Here is a 22,608-nt window from a genome sequence, read left to right on the forward strand (position 1 = left end):
GAAGGAAGTTAATCCAGGAACTCTTTAAATCTTCGTGATTTCCTCATAAATCGCGGAAGAGACAGAATTCCTGTTCATCTGTAGGGTTTATGGAAGGAAGAAGATATTTCCTATCCGCCATCATACCCAAACGTCAATGAGATTCTTATAAGAAAAAACTCCCAAAGCTCTTGCCTCTTCATAACGAGGGAAGAGCATGAATGAAGGAGAGAGTCCGCATTGAGAGGAACTGCCAAACACAGGAGTCTTCTGAATAATGAAAAAATGGCTTCTCTTAGTATCAGAATCCTTCTGACAAAAGCGACGGCCGCCTGTGCGACATCTTGCACCTTTGCCAGGGGAAAGTTGCTCAAGTTAAAAACTCAAAGAGGAGCCTTGTGACTGACCTCTCTCTCATAAGAAGATTTGGAATATTCTGGCGCCTGGCTCCTTGCGCCTGGATAGTTCCGCGCACCCGGAATGTTCCGCACGCTAGAAAGGAGACTCGCTCCTGGAACGTTCCGCTTGCGTGGAAGGTCCCGTGCGCCCTGATAGTTCCGAGCGCCTACTAGACCCCTTTTAGAAAGAGCCTCTTGCCCGGAAACGTTCAATGGAAGGATCGTTCTGATTGCCACTCTACTATAAGGCTCCTTGCTCTAGCTGTCTGTTTTTGCGCCAGGCTAGCGCTTCGTCTCTTTGAAGGCGCCTTGCGCCAAGAAAAATTTTCTAGAACGCGGCTCGCGCTCAGTTGCTGGAACGCGGCTCGCGTTTGGTTGTAGGAACGCGGCTCGCGCTAGTCTGTTTGCTGGAACGCGGCTCGCTGCTGGCTGTTGGAACGTGGCTCACGCTAGCTTGCTGGAACGCGGCTTCCTGGCTGGCTCTTGCTCAGTGTTCTCTTAGTTTTCAGAGAACGCGCTAGATCATTCAAACTCCAAACATATACATTCTTCGTCTTTTCAGATGTAAGATGAAGAGACGCACTTTTTTAAGGATGCCTTTTCAATGGCTATCCTTGGCAGTCTGGGACGCTCTACAGAACCTGCCGAGGGGACGCCTGACCGGTGGGGATTCTCTGAAACCTCCTTACGGCTTTCGACATTCCTTCTCCCCTGGACTTGGGAGCTTGAAAGAGGTCTAGGCCTGAGAGCGAGACAGAGCCGATCAGACGCACCTTCCACTGCAATGGGGAACACTAGTAATCACTTCTTACCTTTTAATAGCTCGCATTTTGAGCCACAATCCTTGTCTTCAAATTGCAATTATGAATTTGAAGTTTCTGCGAAGTAAGAAGGTGATGAGGATGCAACACAACTAGTTCTGTTAATACTCTAATTGCTCGTTAGTACGAGTATCCAAAAAACTTTTTAAAGAAACGTATCTAGTTACATGCTTTACTGACTCCCTAAAGTAGGAAGTCAGTTTATTTCCTCAATCAATTCTAACACTTATTACACGTATTAATGAATTAATATTAATATTTCCCTTTCTTGCAAACTATGTGAGTGTCTACCGAAAATTTCGGTAGTTACACGTCATATATTCTTCGAAATTTTCGAAGCCAAATTCATTAAAAAGTTAATAAAAGCGTATGCCGAACCAAAGACCCAGTACTTCCCTGCAAAAGACAGCCCAGAAGATCGATGGCGATGAAAAACGAAAATCTAGTCAGGAGGTAGCAACAACATATGTTGACACTACCGCGACAGAGAAAATCTGGTTCTAGAACGGGAATGGTTCCTATTCCTGCCACCCAGCGGCAGGGGGGTAGATCACCTAACCTACCTGCAGCGTGTGCCGCGAAATTCAAATTTCTGTCGGACGTCAGAGACATAAGCTAGGTATATATCTGCCGGGGAAGTTGCATGTACAAAAATACAAAGACCCATGAATGCAATGGTGGAAATACTATTACATTTTGCAATCTGAATTACGCATATTCTAAAAGTTAATAAACATACTTTACTCCAACTTCAAGAGTTTCCACTCATTTGTTTAATGGTAACGAATCTAACCTTTATATACAAAGTGTACAGCTTGCAAAATTATGCTCTGCTTATTAAAAACAGGCCACTGTTTTCCATGATTCTAGATTTTGATGCAGTATTCTAATATATGTACTTTCTCTTGATTTTTTAATTTCTTCAGAAATAACCACGAATCTTTAAAATAAAACCACCATTATTCTTGTGAATACGTTGTGCTTTTAGATACAAAAGAGGCAACTTTACTTTATCAACAGCCCAGCAATATTTGCATCAGCTGGCACTAACCCTGACAGGTGAGATGGTTGCTATTTTACTTATGAAATCTGCCTTCTCAATTAACCTATAACCTTTCCAATTTTTGGATGGCTGGTTTCGTGACATTCTTTGTTGGTGGAAAATGTTTTCATCAGAGTTTCCTCCTCCTTCTCCAGTTTGTTTTAGGCCTAGCAGCATGAAAATTTTTTGGGACCATACTGCTGCTGCTGCTGTCGTTATAAAATAGTTTAACACGACCAATGAGTACACATTTCTAGACTCTTGCCTGATTTTCCTCAAGTACTTTTTATTTAGATGAAAGGTTGAGAAATGCAAGCAACTTTGGGAGCCTTTGGTGGCACAAACTATATAGTACAGTACTCAGATTCTTTGTAGAATTCCTTCAGCACCTAGAGCATTACTTTCTATTAATTCTTTGGGTTTTTTTTCTTATCTCCACAAATTCTTCACTCTGCTTTGATTCTCACCATGCATCCAAGATAAAAGCCTTTGGTTAAGTCCAAGAAATGAGTTTCACTCGTCTCAATACACTAACATTCAACATAGTAGAATGAGTCTTAAAATGGAGAAACAACTCCACTATTATGTACAGGCAATCCCCACTTTACAGCAGGGATTCTGTCCACTGGCAGCGCACCGTAAGTTGAAAATCGCTGTAACCCACAGCATCATAATTATAACGGGAATGAATAGCATTACAGCGCCTTAAATCTGGGTTACTCCACCGTAAAGTGGGTAACAGCGTCAAAAATTGGGGTTAATGGCACTGTGAACGTAGCACAGTAAGTCTGGAACTACATAACCTGAACACAATGTATCCTGGGGACTGACCATATCTGTACAAATATATACTTAAAAATAAAGCTAAACAGACTGAAAAGGGGAAATGCACACTCTCGAAAGCTCTCAGTTTAGCTTTCCTTTTAATTATATTTCTACAGATACACAACTTCGATTTTATTTTCTCCAAAACAATAATAATTCATAATAATAATATGCCATGCATCAGGCACTGTAGGCTTTACCCAATTAAGGGGGATGACATAGTAGCATTTCAATGTTAAGAAAAAGAACTCCAGAAGGGGTTCATTTTATTCATTAAACGTTACTTACTTGCTTCCATGCAAGTGAAGACACCGAACGGTTGAAGTGTGCCCATATAATGTATGAATACAATCGCCCGTCTCAGCATTCCAAACTCGAAGCATGCGGTCCGTACTCCCACTAACTATGAGGTTATCTGACATCTGAGATGACCAAACACCACCCGTGTGACCAGTTAAAGTTCGCATACACTGAAAATGAAAGCAAAAATTTATATGAATCGAGTACAACTATCAATTAAACTTATGTACATTAATGCCTGATGAAAGATGCAAACTTGAAATTAACTCCTTATTTTACTTAACTGAGACATAACGTGTGAAATAATATAATGGTAAAGCTAAAATAATCTACCATAGGTAGCTAATATATGTGTTGTCTACTTGTCAAATCTACTTAGCTTTCTGCAGTAACGATCACAAATACCTTTAAACTTCTATATTTCTAACTATTTTTGGATATACTTTCCCCTAAAATTGTTGAATCTAAAATGAATAATGTTGTTTTCATTTCTAACTAGGATCTGAAGTCAATGATAGCCAAGTATCAATTCAACACTCTCCTGAAAAGAATTTCTATATCTATTTTTTATAAAATACATATCCCAAATTTTTAAGACATCAAGAATATGAGCTCATTGTGGCCACTATAATATTTGTACATCTCGAATATTTAAATAATCAAGAGGTATCAACACCATCTCAATATGATAACACACTTCTTTAAGACTTAGTAGCTGTTCTACGGATTAATATATTACGTATACTCAACAAGGCTAAATTATCTCGCAGACAATATAGTGCACAAACCACGGCTAATAGAGTTGTATTTGCCATGAACTACTGACCCAGATATTCTTGAAGACAATAAACTGTCTTTTTCCCCCCTTGTGAAACATCACAAGCAGAAATTTTTCATTATCTTGCTTATTATTTTTAGTGTTTATAAACAAAAATTATTTTATCCGTCTCTGTAGTAATATAAAGTTTACATTTTATCCTTAAAACCTGAGCTACCTTAATAAAATAAACAATTTACTATAATAACGAACAGATTTGGACAACTATCATAAAAAGCAAAAGAGTATCTATAACAGTTACGGATATAAACAGAACAAGTACCACAATGCAACAAATTCATAATTCTACAAAAATCTATTACTTACCTTCCCCGATGTGGCATTCCACACTTTAAGCGTGTTATCGTCAGAACCTGACACTATGGTATTACCAGAAAATTGGAGACAGGTGATGACATGGTCATCATGGCCTTTCAGCACCCGAGGTGGACGTAAAGGCGTTAATCGCCAGTTCATTTCTATTCTGTGCTGTCGCATGAATGCAGCCTGAAAATGAAAGAAAACTTGTGAGTTTAACTACTAGCAGCCAATGCTACACTCAACAGGAAAGGGAAATGAAGTTTTCATAGTAAAACTAATATTGTAATACTTACCTGAACACCTGAATTACTGACCAGGGCTAATTCAGGTGTTCAGGGAGTGTATTGCAATGTATACATTTTTGTAAAAGAACACCCTAAGAATAGTATCCACTTTGACAAACCAATTAACAATCAAGTATACTGTTTTTTCTCTCTTCTTTCTCTCTCTGTCATAGCTGCAATCAACATTATTTAACAAAGAACTTTGCAATGCTACTAACATCAACAAAGGAATACTGAATTTTGGGAAATGAGTCCATTCACCCATCACCATCTAATTTCAGAATTGGATATGGATTCCTCGTTAGTAAGCCGAGCTGCATTTAGTACTGAGCCAGCCCTCATGAATCAATAAGGTTGGCCTGACAGGTTTCTTCTATAAAACAGATGATTAATTAAATTATAGATTTGTAAGAACTTGAAAAAAGCAGGGTTGTCTAGACATTAAAAAATTAAAATATGCCTAATCTGGAATATGCATAAAATTTTATATATACATATTTTTTAGGTTCTGGCATGTTATTCAAGTTTCTCTAGAAAAGTGACAGTGAATTTTTGCAATCTATGGTTTCTAACCAACAGGCCTGTCATGTTTTAACTAACTCTGATTTAGTACTAGGTACGAAGCTCTTGTGGCAAGGCCATAAGAAATGGTGTACTGTTTAAACTACTCTTTGGCTGCCTTCAACTTTTTCACTGTCAACTTACAATAATTTTACAATCTGTTTTAAAACAGAAGCAACCACTAGACTTTCACAATGTTTACAAATTTGATTTCTTTCATGTTTAAATCTAGAGTCTTGCATTACAAAATCAAGTGTTATTTTACAGCCATCAATATTAACAGATTTAGCATTATCACATGCTTTGAAGCATATTCTAAAATCACATCTAGGAATGTCTTACATCATAGGCAGCTGGGAAAATGATTCACACTATAATGTACATGATAAAACCTTAGTATGTAATAGTGTACCAGACAATACCATTATGAGGATCAGAGGATGCATAAAATCCTAAAACTATATTTGAAAAATAAAGCATCTGCAAAGTGTAGTTTTAACAATGCAAGATCTGTCTCAAGACCTAGACTAACCTTGAATGGAGAAACGTGACTGACACTAGTGCCTTTCCTCCGTCTGCGGTCCATGATAATCATGTGATCATCAATACCTGCCTCCCGGCATTTTTCTCTCCATAGGAGATTATCAGCGGCTAATATATTCCAATATTTACAAGTTTGAGCTGCCCTTAACAGGTCTTTTGGAGGCAAGAAGCCAAGCACATACAGCGCTAGCTCCTTTGGTAAAAGTGAGATGAAATCTCGCTGGAACTGGGGTAGAATAATCTGGTGGATATGCCTGACCTAAAACGGGAAGAAAGTTCTCAAGTAATTTATAGGTTAGGATATACTGTACTACAGACACATAACTGCAAGTAGAATGTATGGTACAATATGATGTGAAACTGTCTAAAAAAACAAAAAAGTTGAAAGGCACATTTTCCTGGTACTTACTTGATTTAAATCACAAACATCAATTAACGAATCTAACGCATGGAGCTTTTGTGCTGGTGACCATGTTTGATATTTTGCTAACCAGGACTTGAGCCCAGCAGGAGGTGGGGATACCTTATGCGCTGCCAAACCACACATTTTTCTTCGGCTGCTTTCCCCCCTGAAAATAAATTTGCTTTAACAGCATCCTTAAATTTATCATCCTATGCACAATACAAAAAAAAATTTAAAAGGCTGAATATCATTGCCACTGGTTGCAAAGACAAGTAACAGGTGACAGTGTAGAACATCAACAGCTAACTAATCTTCTAGTTGTTACTTACCCACTTTCAACTGCTTTACATGACTTCTTCACCGGGCACACTCCTTTAGTGTCTGAACACACTTCAGACTTCCTTTTGATCTGAAAGGAACAAATAACTTTACACAAATTGTTGTTTCACAAGTATTATTACAATAAGCTAATTAATAGAAATTTGAAGTTAAAAGGACACATCATCAATGGGTAGTTTAAAATGACCTTCAAATCACATATCTACACTTGCAGGCCTGGCATGAAAGGTTTGTTAATCTAAACAGGTGCAGAGTAGAGCATGAAAAAGGTTAAAGTTAAGCAGCTATAAGGGAAAAGGTCAAATGCAACAGTATGCTTTAAATAAAGGAACCCCTATGGAGCCTTTTTTTTTTTTACCAGATAATCATAATTACATAATTTTTTTTACACAATTTCTTAAAAAAAAAAGGACTATGTCACTACTTTCCACAATACCTTAAAAACACAAAGATATTAATATTTTCACATGATAAAATCAGCATTAGTTGTCTCTAGATGCTGACATTCAAACTGAGAGTTTCTTTTATAATAATCTTTTTCTCAATGGAATACTATTCAGCTGTTCTTAAGTGTGATATCCAGGATTGTTTTGTATGTGTGAAGAAACAAATAATATTTGTCTACTTGAATATATGAAAAAATGTAGAATTAGTCATAAACAGGAGTCAACCAATTCAAATAATTCTTCAAATCACTCTCTTTAGAATGTAGAACTTTCTACAATCCTACATATTTCTCCAATTTCATCTTGACTCTTAAGTTTTTATAAATTAGGCAATTAAGCTATTATCCCTCTGAGGTTCTACCTATTCTCTACCATTAAATTTCTCAGTGGCATCTTTTACAATTTCTATCCATAAAAACTTGCAATTTTGACTTTTCCATTTGTTCCAACATTCATTTCAGGAATATAGTATAAATGTTTTTGAAACAACTGTGAACTATGAAATCCTTGACAAAAACTGCATAAAAGTTACTATGTTACTTGTTTTGTATCATGTTACTGTATTATACTAAGCTTTTATCACATTCCCCAACCAAGAAATTGAGGGACTGGCCATATGGATCAACTGTAAGTGTGTTCCTGATCAACTACACCATTCTTATTATAGCGCAACACAGAACTAATGACAAACCTGTTTTTTATCGGTATGCGGTGAGGTGGGGGGATCAACTGTCATGTAATCATCTGAATCGTCTTCAGCACCACCTTCTTCCATTTGGCCTTCTTCCTCCTTATCCAGTTCCTCTCCTTCGAAATCTTCTTCTTCTGAATCTTCTCCGTCCGTGAGCTGCTGAGATGCCAAAGTTTGAATTTTAATTGGTAACTCGGGGGGCACATCCTCATGGGGAGTATCAGTGCCCAAGCCTCCACTCACCACAGAACCACCACAGGTACGATCGTTTCTGGCACTGTTGTTATGATATATATGTGAATCACTATTCACCTTAACTACTGGTCCAGTATTTACTAAGTCATCACTATTCATTATAACCACAGATTCATCCTCATTGTCTTGATCACCATCATTTTCTAACAAAGGTACATCAATAAAATCATCCTCATCACCATCATCTTGTTCATTCAAATCTTCTAGACAACAGTCACAAAAATCACTTGTGTCATCTTCTTGGTCTGTGTCATCTTCCACTTTGTCTTTTAACTCTTCGGCTCTTTTCTCAGTTTTTACATCTAATTTCACATTGTCCTTGGAATTTTGTTCGCTTTTACATATGACACCCTGTGTGACACAAGGTTGCTCCACAACGCAGTCAGTGCTTTCCGAGAGACTCGACTCTCGTGCACCAGACGCGTGTAGGCTTCACAGCCTGACCTGAGGCACAAACGGTAAGATTCCCCAAACCCTCCCCAGAATTGTCTTCTATCTTCCCTACTAAATCTCGGAGTCTGACGTCCTGAGATGCACGCCTTAGGCTGCGTCGAAATGTGCTGTGCCTGGTGACAGGAGCACCACCAGGAACGCTGCACACCAACACGCCTCTGTTTTGTTCTAGTAAGCTCTTGCCAATCCCTGGGACCAGGAGGAGGTCATCAATGGTGTTGAACTCTACTACAGACTGAAAATCAAAGGTTATTAACAGATTAAAACAAATTTCACAGTCCCAGTGCTCCATAGTACAGCAACCTTGTGCAATCCTTACATTGCCAAAAATTGTATAAAATTCCTGAGAAAACTAAAGCTGCTACAGTTAAAAGTTGTAGAGCTTGGGTATTACTAAATTCAAAATTATCTATAGCAAAGACTAGTATAAAATATAATGTTAAAAGGGGAAACAATCCTGTTAGGGATATTTTTTATATTTGTTAATAGCTTAGGTTAACATACCTAAATTAGAAACAAATGACCAGGAGTGAGATACTACACCATCTTGCCTCTCAGCTACACGAAAAGCATGGACATCAAAATTTTGACTACCTAAAGTCAGAAATGGGCTATTATGAAAAATTTGTTACAATTCGATGACTACTTAATAATGGACTGTAAAAGGACACAAGGCAATACTTAATTTACTTACAGTACGAGTGGTGACAATGGCCTCAGCCTTTGCGCGGCCAACGCCCACCAATGTCTCCAATTCCTCCACTGTAGCAACATTGATGTCCACAACTCGATCACCCATCATAACATCATTCTGCAGAAAGAAAGATTAATTAATAAACATAAAAAAAAATGTTCAATCTTTCACTAATGAACACTTGTCACTGAAAAATCAAAAGCCACCTCCTCACCTACTATTTTATTATTCAGGAGATTAACCCTACTCATTTGGAACAGGCCAACAGGGGCTACTGACTAAAAACTCAAGTTTATAAAGAATGTTGTGTTCATTTTAAAGGAATTACAGATTACAATATGATATACAGAGAATTGATATTAGAAAACTATATAATTTATAACATAACTAATAATATATAAAATTGTAAATAAATGTTTAAAAGTATAAGGAGAATTGTTTTCAGGTACAGGCAGTCCCCGGGTTACGACGGGGGTTCCGTTCTTGAGACGCGTCGTAAGCCGAAAATCGTCGTAAGCCGGAACGACGCTTGGAAATATGTCTTAAACTAATAAAAAGTTATAAAAACCTTACTTGTAATCCTTTGGTTACACTACATGTCGTTTCCTGTAGTTTTATGTACAACCTGGAGTTATTTTCATAAAAGAATGCTGGTTCTTGAAGGTAAAAACTATTGTAATCCTCTGGTGACACTACATTCTTGAAGTTTTATGTACAACCTGGAGTGATTTTGCAAAATCTTGAGGGCTACAAGAACAGCTGATTACTATTTACGTATCATATAGACTAATTAAGGTAAATGTATCTTTAAATAGGCTTATATATTAGTATCAACAAAACATTTCCTGCCATGAGTCAGAGGCCGTTTAATGAAATGAACACTTCTCTGTCCTATCTGTTCAGAAAATAAACGTTACGTCAATCCCCGAGACCATTGTTGCCAAAGCGTCTCTCTCTCTCTCCTCTCTCTCTCTCTCTCTCGCTCTTCTCTCTCTCTCTCTCTCATCTCTTCTCTCTCTCTCTCTCTCTGATCAAATTACATTGGAAACTTGACATACGATTGCCCTAATATACGAATGTTTTGAGATATAACAGAAAATTTGCGAAAATACAAGCTTTGATATACAACGAAATATTTGAGATACGATTTTGCGATGAGTGTTAGTTGTATAGGCGACCGATAAATGGCGTTCAGTCTGTTTGTTTGTTGGTGCTGCATGTTAACACGTCGTTGTTTAGTTCGTTGTATTTGCGCCTATTTTTCGTGTTTTGTCTATTTTATTATTAACCATGGGTCTCAAAGCTAAAGACAAAGCAGGTGATACGAAAAACCCAAGAAAATGATTTCGATGGAAGCAAAACATGAAATTATAGCAAAGCATGAACGTGGCGTTCGTATCGTCGATTTGGCAACGAGTATGGTCGAAATCCTTCTACAATATCCACGATCATCAAGCAGAAGGAAGCTATAAAAAAACCCCCGAGACCATTGTTGCCAAAGCGTCTCTCTCTCTCTCTCTCTCTCTCTCTCTCTCTCTCTCTCTGATCAAATTACGTACTGGATAATGTCTCTCTTTGGATACTTCGATTTTGCCAAATATTGAGGGCTACAAGAACAGTTGATTACTATTTACGTATCATATAGACTAATTAAAGTAAACGTATCTTAAATAGGCTTATATTTTATTAGGTATCAACAAACATTTACTGGCATGAGTCAGAGGCCGTTTAACGAAACGAACAAACTTCTCTGTCCTTAACTCGGAGCGTCGGAAGATGCCTCTCTCTCTCTCTCTCTCTCTCTCTCTCTCTCTCTCTCTCTCTCTCTCTCTCTCTCTCTGATCAAATTACTGGATAATGTCTCTCTTTGGATACTTGGAATTTGCGTTGTAATCTAACCAGAAACTTCGTTTTGTTATTATTACTGGAAACAAGCAATGATTTTTTCATTATTTGCGCTTTTGGACTGTTATATGTAAACTAGTATGTATTCATTCGCTCGGAAACTAGTTCCGCATATGAGGCGTCACTAAAAAACATAGAAAAATACAACATAAAAAGTGTCGAAAATCATCATAATCTCAAAATTTTTTGTTGTAATCTAACCAGAAACTTATTTTTATTAATATACTGTGCTAAACTATAAAGGATTTTTATCATAGTATGCGTTTTTAAAATTTTTTAAAAGCGTCGTTAACTCGGAGCGTCGGAAGCGTCAGCGTCGTAACCTCGGAACAAGCGTCGTAACCCAGGACGGATTTTTCCATTGAATATTTAAGAAAAAGCGTCGTAACCTCGGAACGTCGTAAGCCAGAACCGTCGTAACCCGGGGACCGCCTGTAGTTATATATTACATCTTTCCTTGAACTTTTGAGCTTCTCATTGCACAACAACCCCACAAAAGCCATTCGTCGTTTTTTCTGTTTACTTTGCGTCCCCCGATAGCTAAAATCTTCAACAATGGGTAACACCAATTAAACTTCACAGAGGATTATAAATACATTAGTTTGTATGGAAGGCAAAACATGATGATTGTTATGTTACAATAAAGTTTCAGACATACTTCCTGGCGAGGATTATAAATACATTTAGTTTGTATGGAACAAAAATGATATTGTTATGTTACAATAAGTTTCATACATACTTACCTGGCAGATATATACATAGCTAAGACTCCGTCGTCCCCGACAGAAATTCAAATTTCGCGCCACTCGCTACAGGTAGGTCAGGTGATCTACCGGCCTGCCCTGGGTGCAGGACTAGGAACCTCCCCATCCCCGTTTTCTATCATATTTTCTCTCTTCCACCTGTCTCCTGCGGGGAGGCTGGGTGGGCCTTTAATTGTATATATCTGCCAGGTAAGTATGTATGAAACTTTATTGTAACATAACAATATCATTTTCATACAATCAACTTACCTGTCAGATATATACATAGCTGATTGGCACCCTTCGGTGGAGGGTAAGAGACAGCTTCTATATGGAATAGACAGGTAAACAACATATGTTGTAGGTATAAATAAAACCTTGGTTCCTACCTGATAGGTGGTAGACTTCGTGGGTGTTTGCCCAGTAGTCTGCATCACCTCAAGAAACTTTAGCGAGATATATGATCTATGGCCAAGAGTTCTTGTGGGTCTGCCGATGGGTCTTACCCACTTACTCGGCAGAGCCTAAAAGGACTTTGTCAATGGGTGCTGATCCACTTATATGACAATACACCTTATGAAGGAGCACACAACCAATCCCGACCACCCTGATCCTAACCATACGTTAGAACTACAGATTGTTAAGAGTTATCCCCGAACTCGTCACAACAATCGTAACTCAAAATCACTACGCACACATACATAATTTTCAAAAATTATACTCAACTAATTGGATATGACAAGAATTTTACTGAACAACATAGACGGCCGCCCGCCCTGCTAGCCTAAGTCCTCTATTGTTAGAAGAGACTCGACCATATCCAAAAAGAAGAAAAGTATAAACATTTAAGGATTGGTGTCTGCTCCCGTACCCAGAATCGTATCCGCTGATACGAAAGGACCTAGAGAAAAACACTTCTCATATGTCACACGCACGTCTTTCAAGTAATGAGATGCAAATACTGAGTTGCATCTCCAAAATGTCGTATCTATTATGTTTTTAACGACATATTCTTATGAAACAAGAGAGACGTCGCTATAGCTCTAACTTCATGAGCTTCTATTCTCAACAGTTGTAACTGTTCGTCAGGACAGGCCTTATGAGTGTCTGTAATGACGTTTCTTACAACGAATGCCAGCGCATTCTTGGACATCAGTCTTGTGGGGTCCTTTTACCGCGCACCAAAGACCTTGTCTAGAGCCTCCCATTCGATGCTTTCTCTGAAGGTAGAACTTCAGAGCTCTAACAGGGCAGAGAGACCTCTCTGTTTCTCTGCCTACGAGACTTACATGCCTTGACTTCGAATGACTTAGGCCAGGGATTCGTAGGATTCTCGTTTTTCCGCTAAAACAGGGTCTGAAACGAGCAAATCGCTGAGTCTCCCTTGAATGCTACTTCATCCTGCAGAGCATGCAATTCCCTAATTCTCTTTGCCGTAGCTAAAGATAATAGGAATAGGCATTTCGGGTAATGTCTCTAAACGATGCCCGATGAGGAGGTTCGAATCTTTCCGATGACAGATACTTTAGAACTACGTCTAGGTTCCAGTTCGGAGGTACTGGTTCCTTATACTTTGAAGTCTCAAAAGACCTTATGAGATCGTGGAGATCTTCATTATCTGCCCGATCTAATCCTCTGTTCCTGAATACAGCCGAGAGCATACTTCTATATCCCTCTATTGTGGATACGGCTAGATGAGATTTCCTCTCAGGAATAGCCGGAAATCCGCAAATTTCCGCTATAGAGGTAGTGGATGAGGACAACTTCTTGGATCTACACCTCCTTCTAAATACCTTCCACTTCGACTGGTATACTTTCGTAGTGGAGGTTCTGCGTTCTCTCGCGATCGCGCTTGCTACTTCGCGAGAAAAGCCTCTCGCTCTGACAAGTCTTTCGATAGTCGAAAGGCAGTCAGAGCGAGAGCGGAGAGGTTTGATGGTTGTATGAGAAGATCCGTCCTTCCGGGTAGGGATCTTGGAAAGTCTACGCTTCACTCTACCACCTCCTTGAACCATTCCTGGGCCGGCCAAAAGGTGGCTATTAACGTCATCCTCGTCTCCTTTGACGCCACAAACTTTTCATTACTAACCCCCGGATTTTGAATGGGGGAGAAGCATAAACGTCTCTCGAGACCAATTTAGCAGGAAGGCATCTACCATAAGTGCTCTGGGATCTTCCACGACCGAGCAAAACACTGTGAGCCTTTTTGAAATAAATGTTGCGAAGAACTCCACCTGAGGAGTTCCCCACAGAGACCAGAGATCGAGACACACTTCCTCGTGTAAAGTCCATTCTGTATGAAGGACCTGGTTCCTCCTGCTGAGCCTGTCCGCCCTCACATTCCTTTCTCCATGTAAGAACCTTGTCATCAGGGAGATGTTACTGTGTACGTCCAAAGTAATAGGTCTCTCGTGAGCTCGTAAAGGAACGAGGAGTGCGTCCCTCCCTGTTTCCGAATGTAGGCAAGAGGGGTGGTGTTGGGCGTCAACTCGTCCCCGTACTCCTCAAGAAGAAGGTTAGTCATCCCTTCTAGTTAGACAAACCTTCTCTTCCACTATATTCGTTATCCGAGTTTTCCTCTAACTCGGGATCTAAAAGCGTCTCCGCTCTCCTTTCCGAACATTCTTCTTCTTCGCGGAAACAAACTCCTAACAGGAGAGGGGCTAAGGGAATGATAATCCTTCCTCTTTCCCGCTCTAATATTCTTGGAAGGCGTCATAAGCTTCGGCTTCTCTAGAATTTTAGAAGACTCTTCATGCTTACATGACGCTTCCCGTTTGCCAAGCGTCATGGATGACGTCTTTTGCTGACGTCTCGATGACGCTTCGCGCTTGGAAGATGCTCAGCTCTCCAAAGGCGTCCTCCTTGGCGTCATAATATTGGACGGAGCTTCATGTCTATGCTCGTTTCCAATGACGCTTCGCTTCTAAAAGACGTCTTACTTCTCTGGCGTTTACGAAACTCTCGTAAGCACCTGTTCTTTCTCTCGCACTAGACGCTTCTGTAAGACGTTTAGCCGTTTCCCGTCTGTATGACGCTTGTCGTTGAACAGGTAAGAGAGGACGAGACTTCTTAATTGGAAGCGACACGTCCTTCCGACGTTGCGTTCGAGATGACAGTTGCTCTTGAACTGCTATAATGATTCTCTTGACGCTTCTCCCACGTCCAGTGCATGACGTCTTTCGTCCAATCAACTCGGTGGGGAAAAAAAGGAAAGGGTACTTCCGCGTACACTTCAGGTGACGCTGACGCCCCCTTCGCTTTCTTGCTAGAAGACGGAGAGTCATCTGAGAACTCTCCGACTAGAATCCCTGTCAGGCGTCATATGGCGCTTCAGCGGTTTCGACAAGTTCGATTCCCTCCACCCCTCGTTTAGGTGAGGGGAGAGGGAGAGGACGAGAAAAAACACTCTGCGAAGGACGTTTTTCTATAGTGCCCTTGAGCCGCCTGCAACGAAGCAGAGCTAGCTTAAGGAACGTCTGACTGTTGGGGATTCCCCACAACCTCCTTAAGGCTTTCGACTTTCCTTCTCCTCTGTGTTCGTGAGCTTGGAAGAGGTCTAGGCTTGGGAGTGTCGCAGGAGCCTGGCACCTACTGGTGCTTGGAGGAGAAATGTTTCATTTTCCCTTTTTAAAAGGACGAAAGGCGGACCTACCTCTCTTCTCTGGAGCCTTCCTTCTTGCGGGAGGTCTGGAGATCGGACCACCTCGAAAGGCTGCGTAGAAGTGCTAGGTCCTTTCTTGTCCGATACTAAAGCAGGTTTCTTCTTCCTAGCTGACTGCGTCAGAAGATCCTGCGTCGCCTTCTCAGTTAAAGAGTGAGCCACGTCCTTCACTAACTTAGAAGGGAACAAATAGTTCGAAAGAGGTGCATATAGTAGAGCTGCCCCTCTGCGCATGCGAGACTGCCTTTGTTAAGAAGGCGCCCTACACTGTCCTTTTCTTCAAAAGACCTGCTCCAAATAATGCAGAGACTTCCAAAGATCCATCTTGTACTGCTTTGTCGATGCACGACAAAATGCATAACAGGGCTTCAGGTTCGATTCCCTGCGAATCGTGAGCTTTCTTGGACATCACCCCAAGGGACCAATCCAAGAAGTTGAAGACTTCCAATACATGGAAAAGTCCCTTGAGGAGATGATCTAGTTCCGAAATACTCCAAGTAATGCGGGCAGAATTAAGACTAGGACGCCTTGAAGCGTCAACTAACGTCGAAAAGTCTGCCTCTGTAGTAGAAGGGAGAGCGATACCCATATCCTCCCCCGTCTTGTACCATATGCCTCTTTTCCAGCTAACCTTGCTGGAGGCATGCAAAATACTGTCCTGGTTAAGTCTTTCTTTCGACTTCATCCAGGCGTCTAAGGCGTGTAAAGCCCGCTTCATCGAGATGGTGGGCTTCATCTTCAGAAAAGACGAAGTCTTCTTCACCTTCGCACTCGAAAAGAGCGAGCGCGGAGAAGGAGGAGCAGCCGGAGTCAACTCGTCTCCGTATTCCTCCAGAAGCAGGGTAGTCAACACCTTATAGTTGGACAAGCCCTCTCTTCCAAGATCGTCATCATCCGAGTTTCGTTCGAACTCGTGAATAATCCTGAGTTTCTTTTCTCCTTTCAGAACTTTCCTCTTCTGGGGGAGACAAACTCCTGATCGGAGAGGGGCTAAGGGAATGAAAGTCTTTCCTTTTTCCCATTCTGATCGACTTGGAAGGCGTCACAACCTGCGGCTTCTCTCGCGCTTTAGAAGACGTCATGTATGACGCTTCCCGCTCTCCGAGCGGTCATGTATGACGTCTCTTGTTGACGTTTAGATGACGCTTCGCGTTTGGAAGACGCTTCGCTTCTAAGGGCTTCCCTACTCGGCGTCACAATCGTTGGAACGGCAGCGTCACGTCTAAGCTCCTCTTTGATTTGACGCTTCACTTCTACAAGACGACTTCCGAGCAGGTGCGAGAGGACGAGACTTCTTAATAGGAAGCGTCACGTCCTTCCGACGGGGTGCTGAAAACTCCCCCAAGAGATGACAGTTGTTCCTGCACCGCCATAATGATCTTCCTTGACGCTTCTCCTACGTCTAGTGCCTGACGCCTTTCGTCATCACTCGGGGAAGAAGCATGATGGGGTACTTCCTCGTAAGCGTCAGGTGACGTTGACGCCACCTTCGCCTTCTTAATAGCCGACGGGCGTCATCCGGAGAAGCGCTCCGGGCTAGAATCAATGTCTTGCTTCATATGACGCTTCAGCGGTCTCGATAAGTTCGACTCTTCCACCCTCGTTTAGGTGAGGGAGAGGGAGAGGACGAGAAACACTCGCGAAGGACGCTTTTTTTCTATAGCGCCCTTGAGCTGGCTGCCATGAAGCAAAGCTAGCTGAAGGGACGTCTGACCGTTGGGGATTCCCTCCGACCTCCTTAAGGCTTTCGACTTTCCTTCTCCTCTGTCATGTGAGCTTGGAAGAGGTCTAGGCTGGGAGCGCCGCAGGGACGATCAAACGCCCCCTCCACAACACTGATAGGGCTCACTTCACTAAAAGTTTTCACTATCACTAGCCTTCCCTTTCGAGTCCGCCATCTTGGACTTCATGTCTCGAATCGTCGCTTTCAGATTGGCGATTTCCGATGCCGAATCCGAAAAGACACTCTGAGAATGAGATTATAGGGAGAATCTACAGTAGTAGGTTAAATTATTATGAAAGGCTCAATAGGCCTTGAAATTCACACCTTTCAGCCTTCTAACTCTATCCCTCTCTAACTTCTTCAAATAAGAAGTCAAAGTCTTCCATTCTTCTGCATTCAAACTCTCGCATTCCTTACAAGTGTTAATAGCAGAACACTGCACCCCCCTACATTTACGGCATACAGTGTGAGGATCAACCGAAGCTTTCGGTATCCTCACCCTGCAGCCTACATTCACACACATTCTCACACTCACATTAGAATCAGACATACTGAGAAAAATCCAAAAGAGTTATTCCAAAAACAGTCCACAGTAGCGAATGCCAAAACACGATCCAAATACGTCACCAAAAGTCGAAAAACGCTGATCAAAGTGTTGAAAAATGAATCCAAGTCAGGAGGTAATAACAACAATGTTGATACCACCGGCGACAGAGAAAATATGATAGAAAACGGGGATGGTTCCTAGTCCTGCCACCCAGGGCAGGCCGGTAGATCACCTGACCTACCTGTAGCGAGTGGCGCGAAATTTGAATTTCTGTCGGGGACGACGGAGTCTTAGCTATGTATATATCTGACAGGTAAGTTGATTGTATGAAAATGATATTTTTATGATAAAATAATGTTTTACGTATACTTACCTGGTAGTTACATATAGCTGTAGTCTCTGACGTCACGGCAGAATTTCGAATTTCGCGGCAGCGCTAATTGACTGGTCAGGTGATTCCCGTACCCCCTCCCTCTACCGGGGAATGTAGAACTACCGCAACTAAACCTCAGAATTTTGATGCCTACCTGTCCATGTGAGGGGAGGTGGGTGGGCTCTAATGATGTAACTACCAGGTAAGTACGTATACATAAAACATTATTTTATCATAAAAATATCATTTTTACGTATGCTACTTACCTGGTAGTTACATATAGCTGACTGGCACATTTTGGAGGTGGGGCCATGGCAGCTTACCATATTTAATGAGGAATTTCTATTGGAATTTAGTAGTTCTCTTTTAGTCCTTACCTTTTAGATAGCTGACTTGAAGGTTACTGCCTCTTAAGTCTGCTGATCTTGAAAGCATTGACGAAGTACATGGAGCCTTGCGTCAAGCTATAGACACGTACCCAGCATTGGCAAGGTATATGGAACTGTGCGCCAAGCTATAAATTTAAATAACGATACCAGCATTGGCGGGGCCTATAATTGGAGCGCGCAACCAAGCTATAGAAGTGTACCAGCATTGGCGTCAAGCTATAGACATTTACATGTAGTCTAGGGCTAACCGTGAAGTGACATGCGATAATTATACGTTTGCTCATGGAGCCGTACACAACAAACAATAAGGACAACAACATGGGAATCACCTTAACCTAAATATTTTTTTAACCCTTTACCTAAATGGACTGTAGGGTACCACTAGTACACTTCCGTACCCTCAGACACCCTTAAAAAACAACACCAAAGATCAAGTTAAAAATTATTTGGAAGGACTGACTTCCTTTCTTCCCTTACCCAACACCATGCCAGTTACTACAAAAGGTCCCAATGTGGAACAGTTTTCGTACACTGCTTGAATATCCGTTAATAATGTGTTGCAAACACTGACTTACATTTCCAATACGTCGCATTGATAATGGCGTCTAAAGATAAATTGCGTTTATACGCCATAGAAGTTGCAACAGCTCTGACTTCATGGGCCTTCACTCTAGCCAGATCAACCTCTGGTTCTCCCAACTGAGAGCGAGCTTCAACTATTAAATCCCTCAAAAAAAAAGGATATTGCATTCTTAGATAATATCCTAGAAGGATTTCTTACTGAACACCAAAGATTGTCTGACCCTCCTCTTATTTGTTGAGTCCTGTGTATATAATATTTCAGGGCTCTTACTGGACATAATGATCTCTCTGGTTCTCCCTCTCCTACTAACTCTGAGAGGCCCTATATTTCAAACGAACGAGGCCATGGTTGTGAGGGTGACTCGTTCTTCGCTAAAAAGCCAATCGTCGATGTGCATATTGCCTTGTCTTGTGCAAATGCCACTTTTATTGATGGCGTGAATTTCACTTATCCTTTTGGCTGACGCTAGAGCTACTAAGAATAATGTTTTCCTAGTGAGATCTCTGAAAGCTATCTCACTTAACGGTTCAAACCTCGTAGATAGAAGCCATTTGAGCATTACGTATATCTAGATTCCAAGAGATCATCTTATTTCCTTCCTGTTTCTTTGTATCAAAGGATTTTAATAAATCTGACAGTTCCTGACTGTTCGAGACATCCATTCCCCTATGCTTGAATACTGAGGATAGCATGGCCCTGTATCCTTTGATAGTAGGAGTCGAGAGTTTCCTTTCTGTTTTAAGGAAAATAAGGAAGTCTGCCATTTGAATTATAGAGGTTTTAGTAGACGAGACTCCATGCTGTCTACACCAGGCCCTAAAAATTGACCATTTTGCCTGGTAGACCGCTGCTGAAGATTCTCTCCTTGGCCTGGCAATAGCCTGTGAAGCTCGTCTCGAAAACCCCTTATGTCTGAGGGTACGCTCGACAGTCTGAATGCGGTCAGACGTACAGCATGGATATTCTCATGGAATCTCCTGAAATGAGGTTGTTTAAGTAAAACTACTCGCTCTGGAAGTTTCCTCGGGTAGTCTATTAGAAGGTCCAGGATCTCCGGGAACCATTCTCTTGCTGGCCAGAATGGAGCTATTAACGTCATTCTGACATTTGCGTGTTGCCTGAACTTTGTCAATACTTCCCTGATCATTTTCATTGGAGGAAAGACATAGAGGTCCAAGTCCGACCAATCTAGCAGCATTGCGTCTAAAGCGAACGCTTTCTTGTCGGGTACGGGGGAGCAATATATTGGCAATCTTGTTGTCTTTTCTGTGGCAAACAAGTCCACTAGAGGTCTTCCCCACAGATTCCACAACTGCTGGCATACCTGTAAGTGCAGAGTCCACTCTGTAGGTAGTACCTGATTTCTCCTGCTCAACTCGTCCACTCTTACATTGTATCTCCCCTGTACAAACCTTGTGAGCATTCTTGTCCGATTTTCTTTCGCCCAGATGAGTAACTCCCTCGTCGCTTCGCACAGAGAGAAGGAGTGAGTCCCCCCCTTGTTTCTTGATGTACGAGAGAGCTGTGGTGTTGTCGCAATTGATGACGACCACTTTTTCCTGTTGTACTTCCTTGCCAAAGGCCTTCAATCCCAAATGTATTGCCTTTAGTTCTTTTAGATCTATATGCCACTGTCTTTGACTGATTGTCCACAAGCCTGACACTTCCTTCTTTCCCAGCACCGCTCCCCATCCTTGATCCAAGGCGCCTGAGAAGAATGCAAGGTTGGGGTTCAGTGGCCAAAGAGACAGACCCTCCTTGAGTCTTTTTCCTAACCTCCACCAAAGGAGATCTTGCTTTATTTCCTCTGTTATTGGAAAAACAAAAGTGTCTGGGACTCTCTTTCTTTCCCAACTTGCTCCGAAGAAGAACTGAAGCGGTCTCATGTAGAGTCTTCCCAGAGTTACAAACTGTTCTATTGACGCTAAGGTCCCCAAAAGACTCATCCACTCGTTGGCTGAGCATGTCTTTTTTGCTAAAAATTGATTGACTTTTCTCAGGCATGAACTCACTCTGTTCTGACGGAAAAGCCCGAAAAGCTACTGAGTTCATCGTCACTCCAAGGTAAATTAAATTTGGTTTCTTTGGTTTTGGAATCAGTTGAGATTTTTTAAAATTCACTAGAAGACCTAGCTCTTCTGTCAGTTGAATTGTCTTCTGCAAATCCTTCACACACCCTTCTTTCGACTCTGAACGGAGCAGCCAGTCATCTAAATAGAGCACTACTCTTATTTCTTCTAGGTGTAACCACCTTGCTACTGATGAGAGAACTCTGGTGAATACTTGTGGCGCTGTGGATAGTCCAAAGCATAGGGCCCTGAACTGCTATGTCCTTCCCTGAACCACGAATCTTAGGTACTTCCTCGAATCTATGTGAATTGGAATGTGGAAGTACGCGTCCTGTAGGTCTATGGAAGCCATCCAATCTCCTTGACGAAGTGCTGACAAAACCGACTGGGTGGTCTCCATCGAAAATTTTGTTTTGCTCACAAATTTGTTCAGGGCACTGACATCCAATACTGGTCTCCACCCTCCCGAAGCTTTCGGGACAATGAATAGGCGATTGTAAAAGCCTGGGGTGTTCTGATCTTTTACCAGCTCTATCGCTCTCTTTTCTAATAGAGCCACAGTTCCTTTCTCAACGCGCAACATTTCTCTAAGTTTGACGAGTAAGCTGTCAAAACTATCGGTACCTTTGACAGAGGAGGATGTTTTACAAACGGAATCGAATATCCTTCCTTCAGTACCGATACTGTCCATGGATCTGCTCCTCTTCGTTCCCAAACTTGCCAGAACTCCTGGAGTCTGGCTCCGACTGGTGTGTGAAGGATTCCTTGTTCATTTCTTAGTTGTTGTTGTCTTATTGGGCTTAGGACCGAACCTAACTCTAGGCCTCGATCTCTGCAATCCTCTTGTTGGTGCTCTGCCCCGAAAGGGCTTCTCCTGCTTGACAACTGGCGCTGGGCGTACACACGAAGTCGTCGTGCCTTTCGGCTTCTTAGCCAACTGAGCTAAAAGGTCTTGAGTTGCTTTCTGGACCAGAGAGGCAGAAATTTCAGACACTAAATCCTTAGGAAAAAGGTTACACTTATCAAGTGGAGCGAACATAAGCGCCGACTTCTGGGTTCTTGTTACTTACTTAGATGTAAATGCACACCAAAGCTGACGTTTCTTGAGGATCCCCACAGTTAATAAAGAAGCGATTTCAGTCGCTCCATCCCTTATTCCTTTATCAATACAGGACATCACATTGGAGAAGTCACTAAAATGTTCTTCTGACAGGTTAAAACATTTTGCCTTCCTTCCCAAGGCGCCAATCGACCAATCCAAGAAGCTTATTACTTCCATAAGACTGAAAACCACCTTCAGCAAATGATCTAATTCGCAACTCGTAAAGAAAATCTTCGCTGAATTCAAAGCAGAACATCTGGACAAGTCCAATAGGCTGGAGAAGTCTCCATGAGTGGAGGCAGCGCCTCCCAGGGAGAAGGCTTCCCCAGTTTTGTACC

The 22,608-nt window shown here is 41.5% G+C and overlaps 1 protein-coding gene across 1 annotated transcript in view; it reads right to left on the bottom strand.

Annotated features, from left to right (window-relative positions):
- The window catches only part of LOC135195591 (F-box/WD repeat-containing protein 7-like), a 67,063-nt gene that overhangs the window by 18,254 nt on the left and 26,201 nt on the right, over positions 1 to 22,608 (bottom strand). The window contains 8 exon segments of the mRNA XM_064221907.1: positions 3,354 to 3,535; positions 4,510 to 4,689; positions 5,881 to 6,150; positions 6,301 to 6,460; positions 6,624 to 6,703; positions 7,771 to 8,439; positions 8,441 to 8,713; positions 9,173 to 9,289. Coding sequence (XP_064077977.1) covers positions 3,354 to 3,535; positions 4,510 to 4,689; positions 5,881 to 6,150; positions 6,301 to 6,460; positions 6,624 to 6,703; positions 7,771 to 8,439; positions 8,441 to 8,713; positions 9,173 to 9,289 — 1,931 coding nt within the window.

The sequence above is a fragment of the Macrobrachium nipponense genome, chromosome 16 (assembly GCF_015104395.2).
Source record: "Macrobrachium nipponense isolate FS-2020 chromosome 16, ASM1510439v2, whole genome shotgun sequence".
Taxonomy (NCBI): domain Eukaryota; kingdom Metazoa; phylum Arthropoda; class Malacostraca; order Decapoda; family Palaemonidae; genus Macrobrachium; species Macrobrachium nipponense.